At 37.9% G+C, this 23,223-nt stretch overlaps 1 protein-coding gene across 8 annotated transcripts in view; it reads left to right on the top strand.

Annotated features, from left to right (window-relative positions):
- The first annotated feature begins 11,069 nt into the window (after window positions 1–11,069).
- HMGCLL1 (3-hydroxy-3-methylglutaryl-CoA lyase like 1) overlaps window positions 11,070–23,223 on the top strand; it is an 85,212-nt gene continuing 73,058 nt past the window's right edge. For 5 of the 8 annotated variants that reach the window (XM_063389386.1, XM_063389387.1, XM_063389391.1 and 2 more), the window contains exon 1: window positions 11,072–12,085. In XM_063389386.1, coding sequence (XP_063245456.1) covers window positions 11,417–12,085 — 669 coding nt within the window. In that variant the 5' untranslated portion in view covers window positions 11,072–11,416. Of the gene's footprint in view, window positions 12,086–23,223 lie in introns of all 8 variants that reach the window. The other 3 variants (XM_063389383.1, XM_063389385.1, XM_063389388.1) reach the window with 2 other exon arrangements.

The following is a 23,223-nucleotide window of genomic DNA, read 5'->3' as shown; positions in this document are numbered from 1 at the left end:
TTCAGTTTTAAATAAACAGAGATTTTTTAAGTGCCTTAAACAAATAAGAGACTGAAGTAGCTAGTAAGAAAAGGACAGAAAACCTAGTTTAAAACTCCGTAGCTTTGCCTTTTGCAAAGATAGATAAACGCTAGACATAATGAAAATAATGTAACCTTGCTAAACATTCCTAGATGGAACACATAGAATTATACGTGTAAAATTTGTGTAAGAATTCACAAAAATTGTTGCACATCAATTTTAGCTTAGGATAGGTCCAATACTTTTGTAGAGAGTTTGTGTTTAACCCTGACTGGCTAAAAATAGAATAAAATGCACTGAGAATGTTAGAACACACATAAGACTCACAGAAAACACCGATGCCGCTGCTGTTGCTACTGCTGTGACTGCTATTGATAAAACACTCACGCAACACAGATTAAGAGTGCTGTGGTTGCTGCTAGAATAAAACCAGTAATATTAAAGTGCTTAGCTGTTAGTCTCTGAAAAACATAAAAGAATAAAACATAGCTAGGAATACTGCTTGGGACTTAGAAACTTTATGTTAGAAAGCTTCTGTGTATTGCTGTGGACTCTGATAATTTTGCCTTAGTGGGACTGATTTAGCAATGCAATAAAGGACTTTGCCATTTGTAACTACCTATCACCATAGTCTTCAATGAAGACAACCCAAAAACTTGACACCAGTTGGGCTGGACAATACGAAGAAGTTTTCCACAGAAAAGGTGATTGGGCATTGTAATGTGCTGCCCAGGGAGGTGTAGAGTCACCATCCCTGAAGGTGTTGAAGGAAACACTGGATGCTGCACTCAGTGTCACAGTCTAGTCAACAAGGTGGTCATAGGTTGGACTTGATGATCTCAAAGGTCTTTTGCAACCTAATTGATTCTGTGAATACTTGTTGGGGTAGTGCAAGAGTAGAGCAAAAGAGAACATATGGCAGCTTGTCTTCCTCCAGACAGAGGAAGGCCAACTACCTTGTCATTACACAGGATATCAGAATTTTTTATTTTGCAAGGGGGAAAAAGTGCTTTTTCCCTTTTTTTGTCCTTTTTTTCTCTTTTTTTCTCCTTTTTTCTCATTTTCCCCCTTTGCCTAGGGGAAAATCCTACTTCTGAGGCCAAGATAACTCTTTCTGTGTTGCACTTGTATTTTGGCAGCACACGGCAGGACAACAGACTTTGAGGGTTTGTCTGTGTACAGACCAGTGTACCAGTAATGGCTAAGAATGGGAACCAGCCCAATGACCAGCTGCTAGTGAGCTCTTTTTCTTCTTCAGAGTACTGAGTGACACCAAGAATAGGATGCTCTGCTTACTTATCGCCCAAGCCCAACCCCCCGCCCCCAAAAGATCAATCACTATCAAAGTATTGATTCATATCTTGTATGAAGTCAGGTGCCCCTTGTTGCCTGGACATCCTTTACTGCTAGCCAGCATTTTTAGAAGAAAGTTGATTTTATCACAGCCATAGATCCGTGAACTTTATTGATTTCTGACATCATCCCTCACAATGTTGCTAGGTGAAATCATGATTGAGCATTTCCTGTTCATGTTATCATGGTTATTGTCTATTCAGCTATTGCATATGGTCTTGTGTTTTGTAGTGCTACAGATGGAAGGACTTCCTTATGGCACCATAAAAGGGAGCAATCAAGTCTTTAAAATTAGCATCCATATTAAAAACATAACATTGCATATTGGTGTACATGATGTGTTTTGTTTACATCAGATGTACGAATTAAGATACATTTTTTGTCCATATTAAGATGCAATTAACATCAGCTGTAAGGTCTAGCTAAGAAGTAACGTGTCTCAGGATCTGGAATCCATTGGTTACTACACAAAATCAGACAGTAATTTATACATGCTTCAAGTAGAAGTCTCTAATTCCACCTACTGTCAACTGGGTAAATAATCGCTATATTTTTAAACTTTCTTTTGTAGCTATCTTTTCATGCAGATAGACAGTAGTCCTTCTTAGAATACTGCTGAGCTCTTAGGTTCCAAGATCTTATGCAAAGAAAATAATCCTTACAAGTTAAGAATTGCCTAAATATGTACCATAATAAGAGCATTGTAATGAGTTTGAAGTGTTCTGCCTGACATGTGGTACACCCTTGTTTTGAAGTTTTAAGGAAAAATGTGACACATTCAATTTTAACCTGGATCAAAACGTCATAATTTTCTGATTTGTCATGATGATGTATTAGGAATCAAAGGAATCACTTGTTTTCTTAATGGTACAGAGATATAATTTGTTGTTGAAAACTGAATCACTGTTTCCAGGTATTATTCCTAGGAAATATGTTTTTAGTTATATCTCCCTCCCCTTTTTCTCTCAGACTAGTGACACAACCTATTTAAGCAAGGCATATTATTTTTTTTTCTTAAAGATTTCTTCTGAACACCTTCTTTTCCAGGTCTCAATTTTTTGTTGGAATATGTAGAATAATAGGCGACTTATTTTATGACCAGTTAATCCTGAATGTGCATCTCAGTGATTGTGGACTTCATTCACTCTCACTTTGATTTGTACACCAAATCACTGGTGTTGTTCATAAAGACTTTTAAGGCCCACTGACAATAAAAATTTTATATTTCTTTAGTTCTTTAATGAATTATTTTATTCCATGTCTGTATATAGTACCAGCTGCACAATAATTCATGACTGTAAATTTCAGATAAACCACATTTTGAATATAATGCAACAATTACCGCCCTTAACAGGCCATTTATGCTTCTAGAGAAAGATCCCAAATCCATCTGGATGGACTAGAGGATTAATGAGAATAATGGTGGTGAATTATTCATCAGGCAGTACTCATTAATTTACTGCTGCACATTTTCCAGCAGAAAAGACACTTCAACTATTTTTGCTTTTTCCATACAATTGTTTTGTGGAGCCTTCATCAAATTTATCCTTTGAAGTAGAAATTTATGCCTTGCTTAGAATTTTACCTCCAGCTTCAGAGATCCCCATGTACTCCTCTGCTGCTAGACCTGGCTTTGACCTCTCTTCCCTCTAAGAATGGCTGTACAAACTCCCTTTGTACCATATCACTGTTCAAATGGTATAGCAATGATTTGTTCAGATATCTAACTTTGACAAACAAAATTTTTTCTTTGTTTTCTTGGAATGTTTTTAACAATGCACACAGTTCTTCATAGTTAACATATTAACTTCTAAAATCTCATCACAGATAAACAGAGAACAGCAAGAGCTCTTGTACACTGTCTACCATATTTTCCTAGCTGCCTCTGTCTAAAAGGAACAGGCTGGCTATATTTTATACTATTTTGTCAATAATAGGCTTTGAAAAGTTGATATTTTTTCTGACTACCTTTCTCTAACCATATTTTTATTTTCCTTTGATAAACTGGGATAGGAAATATGTTTCGTTTTATGTCTGGATACAGTCAATCTCAAGGCAAGCATGTAAGTGGGGTTATATTTTCATATGTTCGTCATTAGCATCTTATACACATTACCTGAATGATCTCTTGCTGGAAATCATTGTTTTAGTAGAAATAAAATAGTCTACAGGTATAACCAAATTCCTTTAGAACTTGCATTTTCTGAATTAGCATTCTATAAACTTTCTATCCATACTATAAAAAACACATGCATCAAATGTGTAATCTCTGAAGCACAGCATCCTGTCCATGATGGTAGCCAAAATCCCCCTACAGTAGGCAGATGTTGGATTATTTATCTATTAAGGAGGTCTCATCCTAAACCCTGATACTTAAGAGATTGTCTGAAGTCCAAAAGCATGAAATTTTATTTTCATTCCAGAATTCCTCCTTAGTGTCTCACTAAGTTTTACTCTTTGAGAGTGTTTTGTGTGGAGCAGTGGCAGGAACTGAGTTATGTGGGCTCCAGATGTAGGTTCAGTATTGTTTCCCATGCTGAAGTAACATGCAAGAGCAAAATCTGCTCAGAGCAACTGAAATATTAAACTGCTTAGCTGTTAGTCTCTGACAAACATAAAAGAATAAAACATAGCTAGGAAATCACATTTCTCAACATTTTAGAAATTAAAGTGATATTCACTGAGACAACAGAAGACATGTTCCTGACTCCAGGCTACACTGCTGCTGAACTCCAAATTCTTGCTACAAGACATGGAGATCTCTGTCCTTTTAGAAATAGTTCGACATACTTTTTTAACAGGAAAGTATTGGCAACTTAAATAGAGTGGTCACTATATCAGGCCCAGATGTAACACGGGTAAACACCACTGTATTTACAATGGGAACACAAGGTCATTCATTGTCTCATGAACATATGTGGTGACAACACTATGGGAAGGAGCAGGAAATGGATGCTAATGAGGCTGAAGAGCCAAAGTCTCTCTGGGACCAATTGTGAAAGAAGGTTAAAGCTCCCCTTCCTGGCTGTCAAGCACTGGAGCAGTCCTTCTGCCTCTGTGGCTGCAATGCTGTCTCTCCTGTCTGTGCTGGGTCTTCTGGCACCCCATGGTGACCAGTTCCCCTTTGCTCATGCTTCTCAAAAGACTCACTGAAAGAGAATTTTAAAAGCTCATACTACCTCAAATCTCCATTAGTGTTCTGCTTGAGCTCAGAATAACAAATCTGATTTAGAATAATTGAGGCATTGTGTCAAATGATGTTCCTTAACATAGTGCAAAACACCTCAAAAATTTTAATTGAAGTTCTGCATGAGCAGAAAGGAACTAAAAGTTTTACCAAAAAAAACCCCAAAACAACAAACATCGCCCAAAACCACAAACCAAAACACAAACAAAAAAAAAACCAAAACCAAAACCAAACCCAACCCAACCCCAAACCCAAACCCAAACCCAAACCCAAACCCAAACCCAAACCCACCAACCAACCAACCAACCAACCAAAAAAAAAAAAAAACAAACCAACCAGACAAACCCCCCCCAAAACAAACACCCCCCCCAAACCAAAACAAAACAAAAAACAAAACAAAAACCCACAAAACAAACAAAAAAAACCAAAACCAAAACCAAACCAAACCAATCAAACAAACAAACAACCCACAAAAAACAAAAAACACCAAAAAACCCCCCAAATCCCCAAAAAACAAAAAACCACAAAAAACCAAAAACAAAAACAAAAAACCAACAAAAAAAACCCCAAAACAAAACAAAAATCACAATAGTTTTAAGTCCAAAAGTCTGTTCACCTGTTGACCTTCTGGAAAACTACAGATCTTAAAGAATCTTTCTGCACTAGGACCCGTGATACATTAAAGTCAAAGAAAAGTCGGAACAGTAACACTAATGTATTATTATAGAACTTAATGAAATACTTTATGTATTGTTTTTGATTCCTTATCACTCAAATTCCTGGCTATACAGTGATGCAGTATCAACACTTCGTTTGGAATTTAGGATCCTCTCTTAGTAAATGGGAAGTGTACGTATACTCTGAAGGCTTCTCAAACTCAGCCAGAAACTTTGTAGCTATTCCTCTGTGCTTGATGTTTCCTACTGGCCAAATTCAGTGGCAACCTATTCAACATATGCACGTATTGCCCTGCCTAGAAAACACAAAGTTTCCTTCATCGAGCTGGAAAAGCAAGTTTGTAGCTGAACTGGAGAAATTCTTCCTGAAAGTGATGTGGACACCTAGGTCCCTCAATAACTCCAGAAAAAATGCAGCTTAGGCAGCTTAAATCTCTCTAAGGGCTTATAAATGCTGCAATGCCTAATTTAAGTGCCTAAAGTAGGAGGTTTGACTAATGCTGTTCATGTCTATTTTTTTCCTCTGCAGTCTCATGCAGATTGGATCTGTTTGCTGTGAGTTAACCCTGGTATGGAGTTCAGCCCCACACTCACTGACTTCCCCACAGTGGGACTGGGGAGAAAAACAAAAGCATGAAGGTGAGAAAAATTTTGAGTTGAAGTAAAGACAGTTTAATAGGCAAAGCTAAGCTGTGCATGTAAGCAAGGCAAAACAAGGAATCAACTCAGCACTTCCCATTGGCAGGCAGGTGTTCTGCCATTTGCAGCAAAGCAAGGTTCCATCACATACAACTGTTACTTGGGAAGACAAATGCCATAACTCTGGATGTCACCCTGTTTCCTCCTTCCTCAGCATTTATTAGTATGTTGATCACTTTGGGGTCGGCTGTGTCCCAACTTCTTGGCAGTTGTATCTCAACTTCTTGCCCTCCCCCAGTCTACCACTGGGAGAAACAGGGAAGGCTTTGACAATGATCAGGAATAAAATAAGAAAGCATGGGTGTCTTATCAACGCTGTTTACATCACAAATCCAAAACACAGCACCATACAAGCTGTGATGAAAACAATTAACTCCATCCCAAGCCAAAACTAGCACCCTGTTATACTAGGACCACACTAACACTTCTTATAGTCATTATTTGCAATCAGAAAGATGAGAAAATTATAAATTTCCCTAGGAAAATTCTAGTTCTTGTGTTGTCACATAACTGTGATGCTTAGGCACTTCAATCTGACCCTGAAGTTAAATACAAACAGAAATGGAGAAAAAATTGATGCACACATCTACTTGATCTCAGATTACTTTGCATGATGGCACATGTGATATTTGTTTTTATCCTACATTACACACTATTCTAATTTATTTTTCATTATTTAGGAGTATTTTGTCCAAAAGTTTTTGTTCTGTTGATAATCTGAAAACTGAAAACTGCTTTCAGTTACTGTGGATATACATTTTAATTGCACGTTGTTTAGGCAAAATGATATGAAGTATATTGAAAAACATGAAACTGTCATATTAAACATGAGCAAACTACCTTGGCAAGCACATTCTTTATGTGCAAACACAAACTTTTCTTTGTCTCTTAAGTAATAACTCTGCCTTTTTTACTGTTTAGTTACCAAATAAAACAAGTTTTAACTGCACCAGAAAACTTCTCCATTGTTTGGGGGTTTTTTTGTCCTAAGTTAAGTAATGTTGATATACAGAAGAAATAGAAAAAATCTAGTGTGATTCTGATCATTATATTAGAATTTAAACTGTTGCTATTGCTCTGGAACAATTGCTACAGAGGTGTAGCAATTTGGGACATACTGCAAGTAATTTTAAAAGTGTATTTATATGGCAAATTCCTCAAAAAAATCCTCAAACACTTACTCCTGGTAATAATGCCCACAAAACATGTTTTGCAAGTTAACTTAGTAATTACAAGAATAAAATTTAAAAAGAACATGTAAATTTAGCTTTTAGATTCATAGCATCTACATACATTTGCGCTTTATTGGATAGTGCCTAATTAATTTTCACTTGCTGGACAAGTTTTAAATAAAGAAATTACATATTGTTTGTAAAAGATGGTTCATTTGATACTAATATGTATATCTAAAATAAATCAGAAAAACTTCTCCCTAAGAGAACAGAAATGATTCAGTCTTTAACTCTTTTTTTCCTGTTTGGAAAGCACTACTCCCAGAATGCAAAGCAGGTAGAATTTTCAGGTGGTTATTTTGTTCTGTTTTGACTAAATGCTGATAAATGCTCTCTATTTGAGAAGCCATGGATATAACATAAAAGCTGCATTTCTTTATCCAACAAACATTTCCTGAGAGTAATTTATGGTTTATCCTACATGATGTAAAGGGTCACTTTTGAAAAACAAGAAAACTGGCTTCACTGACAATCAGTACTATTTTGTTGTCTCTCAATAATATAAGGAGAGGGAGGAAATCAGAGGTTATTGCGTATTACACCTTATAATCCCTGTAAGAAATCATATCAGTATTTATTGGCAGAGAAGACTGGGTGGAGATGGAGATACTAAGTACATTGATGTGAAAAAAAGAGGTGGAAACAAAGTCTGTATAACAGTAGGCAAAACACTTGCTCTGAAAAGCAAGTGTTAAATATTTCAATAGCACCTTGAAAATCCATTCAGGAATTGGCTCATAGTTTCTCCTGATACTGTCGAGTGGTAGGTCAGGTCACTGAGACAAAGAAATTACAGTTTAAATGATGCAGTCAGACAAGGGACACATTTGGTTCCGCAGCATTTCTTTCAGTTATGGAAAAATCTCAAATGGAAAATGTTATCCATAAATAAGCACTTTCTGCTACAATTCTCTGCTGTCCTTGATACATCTCATAACAATTTTATCTAGCTATGTAGTGCTGGTACTTTGGAGACCACCCAAAGACTCAAAGGGCTGCTGAGTACCATTTTTGCCAGTGTAAAAGTCAGCACCCTTTACAAATGTAAAATAACATAGCTTATGACATGCCCCCTTTTTAATGACTCTGTGTATGGGTGTATAACTATGAAACCAGGTCTAAACTCACAGAATTTCCTTCTTTTCCTATTGGTGCTGCATAGTAGCGTGAGAATAAAGTTAAAATGTGTCCCTTTTTGTGTTTGCTTGTTTTACATTGCAATCTAGTTGTCATAAACCCTGCCATCTGACCAAATTAGTGAAAGAATAGAGAAGAACAGGCTCCAACATCTGGCAAGACGTTAACTTGGAGTTTCTTTTTGATTGTGTCTGTTTCAAATGCCAGGTGTCTATCACCTGGGATATAGTTTTACTTTGGCAAAGTAAATCTGTTACTAACTCTCTGAAGAATGCTGTCTCTGAATGATGCTGCAGCTAATGGAATACTGATTTACTGCCACAACTGTAAAGGGTATTTTTTAACATTGTGTTACACTTCCCATCAATTTAGATGAACCAGACCTACCATATGTGAGAAGTTATCTACATTTTTCTCCAATAAAACTGAAATGATGAAAGCTTTGCTTTCCCTGAGGTATGATCCAGTGTTGGTAGCCCCATTGTTTTTTTTTTAACCCTCATCTTTGTCAGGGCTGGAGCATATTATTCGTGCAATGCTTGCCAGAATTCTATAGCTTACTTGTTGTTTGAGACTCACCATATGTGTCTTTGATCCTTGCCTAGTAGGCACTTTGGCTGCTTGCCAGTTTGGCACTTATGATTATCATCAGTATGAATAGCTCCCTTGCTTCTGATTCTGTCCTTCTTGCTGTCATCAAATCACTCTTTAAACAACTTTCTTATTTTCTTTTAGATGCTTATAAATGATCAACCTATTTTTACCATGACTTTCTTGGCCAAAGTTTTGTGTCACACTGCAGGAAATCCAACAGTTCTATGTTTCCACTCCTAATGATCTGACTGCCAATTACCTGTGTAACTGCATGGGAACAATAAGGAGTACAGAAACATCTCCTGTGATAGTGTTTGGAGTTACTCTGCATATTACACAAATATGCCTGTTCTCCCCATCTGGTTGGCTTGGTGGCATGACTTCTATAAGAGATTATTTATTTCAGTGAAAAGCATTCTTTTTAATAAATGTTTTAAAACCTTTGACCAGAACACAGTGTGAGCCAATGACAATGATAAATTCAGAGGAGTATCAGAATGATAAACAGTTTTAAGAGACAGATGAAAAGCCAAAAGCCAGTCATGCTTAATTTCTACTCAGTATCCTGATACAGCACTAAACACATCTGAGCCCTTCCATGTGTTCTAGTAAACTGAAGTTGTTCCAAAATGCTGTTGTTGAACAAAAAACATGCAGAATCAAAATGGGGAACAGCACAGGGCACATAAAAGTCCAGACCACGAGAGGCCCATGTGCTGTTACAGAAAGATCTGCCAGAAGTGTCCATTATTCTTTACATGACCCTGCAAACCTTTCAATTAGTAAATATACTGGTACTATCTATCACAGGACAAGGGTATCTGCCTTCACATTGACTCATGAAGTGGGGTGGAGTAAACTTTGTAGCATCTGCAAGCAAAGAACATTATCAAAATGATCGTGTGTGCCTAAAACCACAGTCCTTTTGGAGCTTCTTGCACTCTGTGCTGTCCAAAGTGACTCATGTTTAGCAATACCAATGCATTTTAGCTCTAAAGATTTTAACACACGGGGCCTTTCTCAACAGAAAAATTATCACACCCTTCTCCCAAGAAATATTCACATTTCAGTTGAATGTGTTTTATTTGTGCCTCTTGTTTTTGAAACAACTCCTTGCATTTAGAAGGACCAGTTGAAAAATTCAGTGCAAAATTGGCATGGATGAAAAACAAATTCCAACTGCAGAGAGAATGAGAGGAAGAACAGAAAAGAAACAACGAGAAACTGTTGCTTGAGAACCCAATTTGGGATTACTTTAGCATGTATCAGTTATATTTTCCTTCTCTGCCCAACAATAGTGGGATTTCAGATAAAGATGTTCTTTTTCAGCACACGTGGACTCAGCACTCCGAGTCTTGAAGGAGGTTTGCGGCAGTAAACATTCACACTGGATGTAGGCTGGAAGAGCCCACCAAGGTTTTAAGCCCTACAAAAGCAAAACAGTAACAGACATAAAACAAATACCATTAGAAGGGATTTAAAGTGGAGAAAATAGCAGTTTGATATATAAGCTACCTGCAGAGCCTTACAATGCAGTTAATTTCAGAGGTATTTGTGAGAAAGATGATTAAAGGCCATATGAAATTTGACTTTGGAACTGGAGTAACTCAAGAACAGGCGAGGTAGGTAGGAGAGGTGCACTTTATTCAGACATACTCCTAACTTTCTTGCAATTGCAGGTTTTATCCTTTTCCCAGCTGGCTACGGATTGTACAGAAAAGTGAAAATGAAATTATTGATCTTAATAAAGTGCCTTTCCCTTCACATATTGAGAAACTTTCTCTCATGGGGAGACAAGAAAGAAAGGCCTGATTTTTTGCCAGCTTCCCTATATTTTATCCCTTACTATACAGGTAACAAGACCAAAGCAGTCTTTTGCTGGTCTCTAACAAGACCAGAGCCAGCATTTAAGTGGAATTTTGAATTATGAATATAAAAGCATGTTGAATTCACAAATATTTTACTGGAAAAAGGCAGAAAAGATACTTTTCAGTGGCAAAATTGCAGAGATGACCACCAGTAATATTTTTAAATTTTTATATTGTATTTTAAATATCTTATTTCTGAAAAGCCATGATTATCCTTGAAAAACAAAAGCTTCCCAGCCAATCAGTCAGCATCCACTTTCGGTTTACAATAGCTATGGAAATACAATTTTTAGATGCACAGAACAACAAGGATGAAATGCAAAACTGCAAAAAAAAAAAAAAAGATGGGGCTTTGGGAGCATCATGTCTGTCTGTGAACAACTGAAACAGAGACTTGGTGGCAAACCTGATAATCTTTAGCAGAAAATGATTGACACAAAGGTTAATAAATTTAACAAAATACCTCTGATACCCAGAAAAGGAATCCAGAAACACTTTTTCTTGAGAGGAGTTTGGAAAGTTGGCTGACACAATGAACGTAAAGGAGCAGACAAAATACAACTTGCTGCCGCGTAGAGAGTTGTTGAAACCTGAATAGTATTCCATTTGCTATGCTCTAAGTTTTTGCTGCCTACATGGAAAGCAGAAATGCCAGTGTGTGCACGAAACCCCGTGTCACCTGCGCGCCCGAGCGAGCACAACCTGGTTCATCTTGCGCCATTTGCACAGCCCCGAGATGCCGAACAGGACACGCAGGCTTGGTCTGGAAGCCGCCCTATCCCTTCCCCTTGCTCCTCTCTTTCCCCCCTGCTGCCTAAAGCCTTGCCAGGTCGGGCTGCGCCCGGTGTCCCGCGGGCGTGCGGGGCGCCAGGGCGGATGTGGGGCAGGACGGCTGGCCGTGCTCTCCTCAGCCGTCTCTCCCGCACTCACGGCCCGCGATTGCGGGCTGCTGCGGCGCCGGCCGAGCCCGCAGCCAGCCCGGCCACCCGCTGCCGCGGCTCCACAGCCGGGAAGGCGAGGGGGGCAGGAGGCGAGGGGGGCAGGAGGCGTGCAGAGGCACGAAGCGAGCCCGGGGCCGGCGGGCGTGAGGCGGCGGGCGCCGCGGCCGCGCGGGAGGGGACGCGGCGGCGCTCGCGCTCCGCCAATCGCGGGGCTGCTGGCGCGCGGGCCGGAGGCTGCGCCCACCCTGCGGCGGCGGCTGCCGGGCGAGCCATGGGCACGGTGCCGTCCGCGCTGAAGCACTGCCTCAGCTACCAGCACCTCCTCAAGGAGCAGCTGTGGATCGCGGAGCCGCCCGCGGCCGCGCACCCCGCGCAGGTACCGCCCGGCGCGGGTCGAGGGATGGGACGGGGCCGGCCCTACGGGGCGCGGCAGCCACCAGGGGGAGGACGGGGCGCCGCCGCCCCCTCGCCGCCCCTACGCCCCTGAGGGCCGTCCCCCCGCGCCGCTGCAGCCCCTGCCCGCCGGCAGCGCCCGGCTCTTTGCTCTCTCTCCTCCCTCTCCTCTCTCCTCCCTTCCTGTCCGGGGGAGGGGGAGAGGCCCTCACCCAGCGCCCAGCGCCGCTGGGCTGTGCCTGGTGAGTGCTTGAGCACACGGCCGGTGTTACACCGTGTTCCAGGCAGTGCGAACACAGATGCGTGGCGACGGGGGCGCTGAGACAGCGGCAAACCCACCCAGCAGTGGTCCTCGCCACGCGTGAAAATCACCGTGTGAAAATCATGAAACGGCAGGGGGACACGCGTTTGGGGGCTCGGCACTGCCCTTGCTCCTCGCAGCTTGTGTTGCTCACACGGGTGCGGCGGGCGCGTTCGCTGTCGAGGGAAGAGTGACTGCGTTCGTGGGGGTGCGGAGGCAGAGCCCAGGGCTGTCACGGAGGCAGAGCCCAGGGCTGTCACGGCGGGGAGGGTGAAGGTGGCTGCGCACCCTCCTGGCTGTGAGCTGTGAGCAGCTGTGGACAGTGGCTGCAGCGAGTGTAGGTTGGATGAGGCGCCCGGGCAGGCTGCCAGATCAACACCGTAGGCCGTGACTGTCCTAAACATGGCTTTGTAGGGGAAAAAGTGAAGGAAAGTTACCAGCATATCCTCTCTGAACAGTCATTCAGTCCAACTCCATCTCCAGTAATCAGTGCTTCAAACCTTTAAAAACATTAGCCAAGCCTAGAACAAAATCTTTTAAAATATATTTAAGTGTGTTTTTAATTTTCTTTTTTTAAGACTACCTCTTATTTGTTGCATCATCTGTTTCCAGATAGGCGGTGGGATCATCTTCCATTTTTCTCCACATGTTGGAAGTGAAATTCAATTACTAGGTAATGGTGTGACTTCAGAGGTGGAGAGATGATGAAAAATGTTCTGAATGGTATGAAAACTGCTAGCATTTAAAATTTGCTTCACAGGGTCTAAGCCTCATATCTCAAAAGATGTGTGTATAGAATACCCAAAGCAACATTGTTGTGAGTGTAGGGCTTTGTATAGATAAACCCCATACAGTTTCCAGCTATCATAATTCCCAGGGAATAGTGTCCATTCAGCACTAAATTTTGGGGGAAAAAAATCAACCTGTCTTTTTTTTTTTTGTGGAAAAATGTTTTCTATGGTAAAGAAATAAAATAGAATTAACAGACTTTTATGTATTAGGCCTGAAGCAAAGCACTATAGTTCTTTCTGTTCATGTGCCCTCACTACGTTTTGGTGCATCATTTCCTTTCAAAAGATCTGAACACTTTTTAAAAGTTTTCTTCAAAATACCTTGATATGCAACTTGATTGTGTCAGTCTCGTCCATCAGATGAAGTGTTTGAAAAGGCTTTTGCAGTCAAAAACAATAACTGACATCTTCTCAGAAAATAGTACATTAAAAGAAAATGTTTTCTTTATTGTAAAGGATCTTTTAACTTAATTTTTGCAGTGCTCTTCTTTAATTTTCATCACCATTTTTCTTCCTCTAAGGATACAGCATGATGTCTTCATCAGTAAACAGCAAACGTGAGAATCAACAGCAGGCATTCTCCCTGTGCACATTGATGTGGGTGTGAACTGCACAGTACACTAATTAAATCCAGAGTTGGTCATTGTTCATGTTTTAACATTTGCTTCTGCATTACCTTGCTGTGATTTTACATGAATCTGTTCCAATTTCCATTTTTCCTCACATGAATTCTTAAAAAACCCACAAAGGTTTTCCCTATGTAGGAGTGCATTCCATACCAATCTGTTCAAGAAAAAAAAGGGTTTCTTGTTATGTGATCTAGAAACTATACTGGCTCAAGACATGCTTGTAAAAAGGTTTGTTGGTCTTTTTTTTTTTAAATGACCAGTGTATGCAAGATAGTTATGGTAGCACCATTATGAGGGTACACGAAGAAATAAAATAGGAAAAGGAGTTTAGGTGCAAGAACAGTTTCCCAGAAATAATGCTTTCATGGCTGATAAAAATAAAGAGTTTATTTACTTGCTGAAATATTTTCAAGAGTTCCTCAGGATTTTTCTTTAACCACCAAGTAAAATGTAAATGTTGCTGCCAGGGCTCTTGTAAAAGATAAAATCATTGCATTTTTTCTAAAACCCCAAATATATAAAAATTTGGTTATATACTGTGCTGACTAATTTGTAGTCCTGTCTAGGTTTAACCACTTGAAGCTGTACTGGAGGTGAAATAATGGGTTCTAAAGTGAGTAGTGGGATGTCTTAGTCTTTGTTTTCCCTTATTTTTTCTCTTTCATTTAGCCAACCATTTTTGTGGTATTTTTAGAACAATATTTGACTTTAAAAGATAGAATTTCTACTAAAGACTAGTAAAGTTATTAAAAAGGAGAGATGAAAAGTAATAGGTAATATGGCTAAGTGGCTAAATAGACAGTAAATAGAATTTTCTACTATATATTTATAGAAGTGACTAATACCTATTTCAGTCTTATTTAGACTGGTCTGTATTGCGTAAAAAAATCACAGAAAACCTGACTAGTCAATGAGACACCACATTCCTGTTGCAGTGTGTTCATCTTCATATTCTAAATTTCTTAACCATTTGCTTCAGAGTGCTTCCGCAATGCTTCATAGAAGGAATACAGTTCAGCTTCATTTTCTTAGCATTACCCCAATGTACCTGGTTTTTATTAACAGATCTGATTAACTTAATACTAAAGGTCTGATTTATTTTTACTAAATAAGAGCTATAGTCACAGGAGAATTTGTTAAAGACATGGATTTATATCAGAAACTGATATAAATCAGTAAAATGTGCTGGCATCTATGCAGAAAAGAGGTGGCTGTAGATGTTGCAGTATTGGGGAGATTTCTGCAGCAATCAAGGTCCTTACTAATGGTGACCATGGTCCTCTGGTTTAGCAGGAGAAGAGATGGTCTGAGAGTCACTGACATTGGTCTTAGCCTACAGACTTAATATTGTATTTTCATGTAGGCTAGAATGGAATTTTGATGCACTAGGAATATGCTAAGGACACAGTAGGGAAGAGCTGGATGGCTAAAAATGTGTAAAAGACTGGGATGAAATTCAAGGATACAGAATAATTAGGTGCTTTGAGACCTGTAACCCAAACTAGAAACTTTGACTTTATTGTTAAAAGACACTGAAGAACTTTGGAATCCTCACTATTCATAGGATGACTATGAGTTGCCAATATAGCTGTTAAAAAAAAAATCAAGTCCTTATATAGAGTAGATCAAATATTTCCAGTCAAACAGGGAGATACTGATGCCATTGCAAAGAAACTGTATCTGTTCAGTTTTGGTTAGTCTTGTTCAAGAAATTGAATTCCAGCTGGGATAAGTTGGGTCTTGCACCACTGGAATGATAGGGAAAAGGGAGGTGAAATGTAAAATTACTTAGGTTTGTTTGATAGCTAGTGTTAAGACCTGGAGGATGTGCAGGCGGGGTGGGAAGAAGACAAATTAGCTTCTTAAAATAAAGGAAGATGTTGCTACCCACAAACACACACTTATACTCAGTACCTGTAATAAATATAAAGTAGAAATTTAAAAGCTTATTATCCATTAGTGGAGTTCTTTAGGAGCATTGTCATCACAGTAATGAGGATATGATTTAGGTTTACTAAAAGGATTATATGATGTGGCTTCCAAAGTAGTGAAAATTATTTGGTTTTTAAGAACTTTTAAAGATTATATAGTAAGGAATAGAGGATTAGATAGTTAATTGTTTTAAAACAGACAATTCCATGTTGGATTTTTAAATTACATTGCATGGTTTACAATACTTTGTTAAGGTCAGAGTGTCAACTGTTGCGTGACTACTTATTTGCTGCTTTAAACAAGGAAATCCTATTCTGCAAGAGGGTAGTGGTTAAACATAGCTAAATTATAAGCATCTTTGTCTTAAACCCTTGCATTTATGTACTACTAGCTAGATGTACTAATGGGTATAGTAAAATGAGAATACATTAGGGGTTGTGGTTTGGCGAGGGCTACCTACACTTACAACAAATAAAGCAAAAATAAGACAAAAATAAGACTCTAGTCTCTTATTCTGCAGGATGTAGCTATGACTCTGGGAAGTGTAATTTGTCTAAATAATGCTAATATGTGTGATGTTATGTTGTAGGATTTCTGTCACAAACTTAGGCTGTCATATGGAATGCAATATCCAGAATCATTAACAGTTGTTCAGGATATTACAATTGGAAGGTTTTATAACTGGAGAGGAACAGAAATGCAAGGTGCTAAATACATAAAATAATGAGCAAAAACTTGGGTCCTCTAATTTAGACAGCTAACTTCTGTTTCAGAGCCTTGATTGCAGTGATTTATATGCTACATGCCTCAATATCCAGGCTGAAAATGCACAGACTAAGATTCCCTCAGCTCCTCACTGTATGACACTCTTGGATCAAGAGACACACACACGTGTCTTACTTTTGCAGTTTTAATTCGATAGTTTAGATTTTGTAACAGATTGTCAAGTTTTAAACATGTGCTTGAAACCTCTCAAATTTATTTTTAATGTAACTCAAGAATAGCAACAAAACCCACAGTTCATGTGACAATTATATATGTCTTACTTATGTTTGATTCTTGATTCAAATTACAGCATAAAAAATGAAGGGTATTGTAGGAGAGGAGGAGACAGATCTCTTTTATTTGAGTCTTTTAGGTACATCTCACAGGAACTGATCTGAGACATACTGTATTTCATGTTCTTTTTATCTCCATGTAATTATATATTCCAGGAATAAATTAACATTTGCAGGCTCTCATCAAATAACTATTTAGGCTATTTTCATGTTTTAATTTAATTAATTCAGTTAAGAAGTACTGTAAAAATTGCTGATAACAATATTGCAAATTTATTAATTTACCATGACAATTACCATACATTGCTTGCACCTTTTTTTTTTTCTTTTTTTTCTGATGAAAATTGCGTATAAGAAGAGAAAAAACAAGGTAGTTTTTCTGGACTTCATGTTGCAGTTTTTGTTTCTTAACTCTTTCAAAGGATGGCATTATTTAAAGATAATTAAGGAAATCTTTATAGAAAAAGTATGTTAATTTCACTGGGCAAAGATCTTTTTTTCCCTCTTTCCTTTGCCCACCATTCTTACCTCATTCTGTGCTTTCGTCCTGACCTTGTGTTGTCTTTCATATAACCTAAAACCAAATAATTGATCACTAAGACACTACAAAATTCCTGCTTTCCAGTCCTACATTCTTCCAGCCCTTCTGTGTTCTTCTGCAGGCAGAGGCTTTGTCAATACAGAACTCATTAAATGGATCTTTTTCTCAGTGAGTACATTACAGGAATGTCCCAAGAATGGGACATTTTTTCTTTGCTTTGTTGCATATTCTAAGGAACATTTATTTTCTTAGTGTTCATAAGATGTAAAGCATACAAAGTTATTATAAAAATAAAATAGAAGAATAAAGTAGAAGATACAATTTAATTTTAAATTACAGCAATCTATTAAGTTTGTATCAGCATGCTGCTTTTTCTTGTTGAATTTTGAAATTGTGTATGATATACAATATGTGCTGACACTGAAGGTAGTAAATAAAACACCCTCCCACAGAATTTAACTGGAGTAGGGAGAGTGCAGTGCTGAGCTCTTTGTAAAATATTCTTTGAAGTCAAGAGGAGTTTCCCCTTCAGAAGATCCACTCACTAGACTCATGCCAACTTCTTCAGTCGGGTATTTTACATGCTGCAGAGTAAGATCTCAAGAACATTGAACAGAGAAAATCAGAAAAAGCTGAGTAGCTGGTTTGTGAGGGGTGCCAAACAGGATGTTAGAAGTTAAGAGGCTGATAATAAAAGTGTAGGTGAAACCTGCAGCAGAGTCACTGACTTTCAGTTCTTTTATAACATTGGCCTGAAAATACTGGACAGATAACAGGAGCTTTTTAGTTGGTAGACATCTATGCTATACTGGGATTATTAAGGGAGTTTAAAATTTTGTAATAAAGATGGAGATATTGTAAAGGATTTGCTTTGCAAATTTAGGTACTAAAAAAAATGCACGGGAAGTTTTTACGCAGACCCTGTATCTGCTTTTTGGTGAGATCCCATTTTTGACTTTACCTGTCTCCATCTCCTTCAGAGCTTAAATATGGGCACAGCGATGTTCATTTCCTCACATGCCAGCTCAAGGAGGAGGATTGATTTAAGACACCCCACATGACAAATCATCGTTTTAAAATTCATGCATCTTGTGATAATTCTTTTCTCATTGCTTCACCTGGGAGTGAAAATAAATGAATTGCCAAAGATGAACCAGATCCAAATTTAATTCCTACTGAAATAAATGGGAATATCCTTTAATAAGGATCTTACTTACAATTTGTGGATCTTCTGTCTTTCACTTTTGGTAAGGAAATCTCAGTTTAGAAGATTACTGTACCAGTTGGTCAGACATAGAAGTTTCCATAAAGCAAAATATTTACTGTTCCTAATTAATCAGATTTTCTGGATTTGAACTGTCTGATGTGGTTACTAATAGATAGTAGGAACTGTTGTTGCTGTAGTAGCTTGTATCTCACTTGAGGGGTTGTTTCGCTTTGAAGGAATGCTGAGTACCTAGAATACTTAGGGTGGAAGTGCTGGGTACCTAGGATAAAGTTAGTTATTTTCTCTTCATTTTAATGGTAGGACTATTTTTTTTGTGCTTCTGAGGAAAAAGGTAGCTTTAACTCTTGCAGCACCTGGGTTCAAAGATTCACGTGTTTATGGAAGTGTGTTTGAATTTCGGTTTATATGTGAATGTCATGCAGTAAGAAACTGGTGTATTGTAGGTACAGTCCAGAGATAAGGCTGAGTTCTTGTCATCTGTACTTCTTTCACTACATAAATATTTGAGGTGTTTAAACAAGGTGCTGATTCTCTGAAATTTTAGGAACTGAGGGCTATTGAGAATCTTTAATGTGTCAAGTATGAAAGAAGGTGTGTTTAAAGAAACCGTGGAGGGCTTCAGGAAAGTAGTTCTTTAGTACTTCAGGCTGTGTTGAATTCTCTTCTATTTTTTAACTCTCTGGTTCATTTAACAAAGGTATAATATTTTCTGTAGCATCCTTCTTTTTCCCTAAATGTATATTTTAAAAGATAGATGAAGTATGAAAGAGAGGATGTTGTGTGATATTGTGAACTTGCTGGGCAAAATGTGCCACCTTAAAAGTTTGCTGCTGGACACAATAATGCAGATGTGAACCTTGACATACAGCGTCATGTACTATGCGCTTAGTAAGACTCACAGTTAATTGAACCTCAGAAAATGCTAGAATGGAAAAATAATAATTTTAAGAATGGAAATAAAAATCATGCAGAAATTTGTAGGAAAAGGTTCTCTCTATCTAATCCATCCATCTTCTGTCACTTAGGAAAACTCATCAAGATACTGACATTCTGAGAGAAGTTGCTTTATTGGTTGATCTGAAATTTTTGAGATGAGAGCATGATCAAAATCAGACTTTCATACAGTGCTAAATACCTGTAAAAATTCAGTATTTTTGGTTTTCAGCAAAAGGGAAATATTTTATTATTGCTGTGTTAATGTATGCTTCTATAGCCCTTTTGGGGTAGAAATGCCAAAATGGTGCATACGTTTTAAAATTAAGCACTGCAGTAGAGATGAAGGATTTTTTTTCTATTTTTTAATATGTTGATAGGGACATAACATGCAGTGAATATTAAAAAGAACTTACATAAGATATTAATAATCAGATACATATTTTATTATCTGGTCTTTTAGTCAGTCACTTCAGAGGAACCAGAAAACGGCTAAACGCATGGTTTACATTTCAGAAAAATACTTCCAGGGACAGTTCTAAGGATTGCCTTTCAAACTTGAGTTTATTACAGCTAGAAGTAATCAGCTCATAGCTTTTCTAATTTTTCCTGGGTTAGGCATTGTGTCAGTGGTGAAGATTTTGATTAACATTTGGGATAAAATTCTAATTTTGCAAAAGATGGAAAAGATGCTGCAGGTGATAAGAAGGAAATGATATTTACTGTTGGAATGTTGTTGTAGCTGGTATTATTTTTAGATAATTCCCTTGTTAAATGGAGATTTATTTTACAGTTTGATGTAAATGAATGAAAGTTACTCCAGTTGTGGCATACTATATGAATTTATTTGGATTAAATATTCTTACGAGAGTCATTCTCAGCAGCTCTTGTGACAAAACCAGATTTATTACATGCAAAAACTGCTAAAAGATGCACTGGTGAAAAAACTGTGCTGGGTAGACATTTCTTCTTTGAGTGGGTTTTTTTTTTGTCCACAGATGTTAGCTGTTTTGTGTGGGAATAAAGGTGTTAGTTTATGAGTTTCTTGGAAAAAGACATTTAAAGGCTTTGAATGGATGAGATGTGTGAACTGAAGCGCCAGAGGACATTGCCGGAATGTTTGGTGAAACCCATAGGGAAATAATTCAACAGCAGCATCTGGAAAGGAACTGTATGTGGCTTTAGGGCTTACTTTTAATGCAAATAGTTAAGATGAGATTAAATATAGGTGTTAGTATGTGAGAAATGGAGGAACAAGGTAAGTGATGAAGGTATATCATGTGGAACACTGGGATTAGGGAAAAGATTTAACAGAATCCACAGCTGATCACAGCTGAATTTTTAAAACCATGGAAACATAATTTGAATTGAACTATATACTAGCTTTGTAGAAAGTAAAGCAGCGTACATTACTATTTCACTGGGGAAAGGGAAGACAGTGTATAGACCAGTCCATTTGCCTTGGCACGTCGCTTTTGCCAGAATGGGATGAATGAAGATGATGGAAAGTCAAGCTACTTAGCCAGTTGACTGTTGGCTATGCAGAGAGGAATCAACTGGTGATTGAGAATTTTCTCTTGTCTGCCTGCCATTTTTTGATATTCATGACTTGATTCAATTTCATAAGCACTCTTTGTCTTGTGCCATGTGAGATGCCCTGAGGTAGCTGAGATATTTTATAAGGTTGGCAGGTGTTGACTAGGATTTACTGGAGACTCATGCTTTCTGGCACAATGACTAGAGGTCAAGTCAGATGCATCCCAAATGCCCAGGGGTGCCTGCATTTAGCCATCTGACTTGTGCCCCTTGTGTTTGCTGAGTTGTTGGATATACTTTTGGCCATTGCTGACAGTGCTAAGAGGTGGCTTCGTTCAGTTGGCCATTCTTCATTGATGGCGCCATTTAAGAGACCCTGTAATATCCTCCTTTATCTCTGGCTTCCAAAAAGCCATGGGCACTGTGTCCTGCATGCTGTGCTTAGGGAACCTTAAGACATTTTGTGTGAATATATACATTGACTGTACAGGGATACCTAGGACACCTGAAGATATAACTGTGTAGATACTTAAGTTCAGGTGTTTTGAAGTCCAGTTGAGTCCTGTCATTAAGAACATTTCAGGACATTTTGGGCTTAATGAGTAGGATGGTTGCATTGCCATTTAGTCCATGTAGTATTATCTATTGTCGGTGTTTGGAAAAATCTTTCAGTTAAGATTATGTGTCACAGTAAAATGGAAGTACAGCTAATAGTAGTACTATTAGATATTTTTTTCTTTTTTCTTGTCATTAGTTAACACTGGTCTTATTACCAGTTTTACAACAACATACATTTCTTTCTCATCAGTTGAGCACTTTATTATCCAGAATATGGAGGCTTAAAAACCCCAAGCTTCCTGAATATTCAGAGTATAGAAAAGAAAGCAATAAAAATTTAAGAAATATCATGATTCATTTTGCCATGACAACCGTTAATCTTTTCAAACATTCCAAAGTGATATGTTCCAAATTTGGTTTTGTCTTTCTCATAGTTCCTCCAGTACCAATATATTTTCTTCTGCTTGTTCCACTTTACTGTTTTCAGGTTTGCATGATTAGAATGTGCTAAAATTTACTATGACATTACTACTTACTGTAATAAATTAGAAATTTAACCAGTTCAGAAGATGTGACATATCATTATTACATGAGTATTTTTAGTAAGCCTTTAGAAAGTGATAATTTATTTTAAATGTTTATTTAAAAACTAGCACCCTATATCTATATATTTTTAGAATTTCATATGAGGAAAATTTTTAAAGCCTTAAATTGTTTTCAGCATTTCAGAAATAGGAAGAAAATTATATTCTTTAAATATGCTACATTTGACTAATTTCATTGTGAAAATGGAAGATTTTTATAACATCAAGAATGGCATAGTATTAAAGTTATAATTTCCTTACCATTATTGAGAAATTATTATGATAACACTTTACAGATGTTATTTTTTAAAGAGCTTTATAAATTGTAAATTCCCATTCATGGAGCATGAGTTGCCAACAGTGATGAAATAAATAACCATTAAATTTTAATTTTAATCAGTGTCTTTTGGAAAGAGAGATGTGGAAAATGGTGGTGGCCCACCTGTACTTGAATTCATGATTTACTTGATCTTGTAGGCCCAGCCTTTGGACACAGAAGATAATTTTGATTTCAGTATTGATGGAGAATAGTGATTTACTTTCAGCTTTTAATTTTAATTCTTAAAGAACTATGCATAAATCACTTTTATTGACAATGAGTTATTTGGAGAGACTTACCTGATAGGGTGGATGGGCTGAATTGTCAGTATATTCATTTCCCCCCCCACTGATATCTGAAAGTATTTTAAAGAGCAAATTACTTGCACATGTTGGATTTGTAATGATGATCATGCTTCTGCTTTTTCAATGTGTGTGGAAAAACACCACTCTTTCTCCTTTCTAGAATTCTGTCTTTAGTTTTGCCTGTAAAACACCATACACACCATAATACTATTACCATAAATAACAGTAAAGGAAAGTGTGGGAGGTTTTGGCTCCAGTGTCATCAGTATGCTGTTGATCTCCATTCTCTGTATCCTTTTAATCCAGCCCAGATGGCAGAGTATAATTGCTTTTCCAGGCTTTGACCAAGATAGGGATATGGATGAAAGTGAGTTGGCTGTAAATCAGCTTGGTTAATGGAGAAATG

This window comes from Prinia subflava, chromosome 2 (assembly GCF_021018805.1).
Source record: "Prinia subflava isolate CZ2003 ecotype Zambia chromosome 2, Cam_Psub_1.2, whole genome shotgun sequence".
Taxonomy (NCBI): domain Eukaryota; kingdom Metazoa; phylum Chordata; class Aves; order Passeriformes; family Cisticolidae; genus Prinia; species Prinia subflava.
The sequence above is the reverse complement of the archived record's forward strand: the minus strand, read 5'-3'. Positions and strand labels throughout refer to the sequence as shown.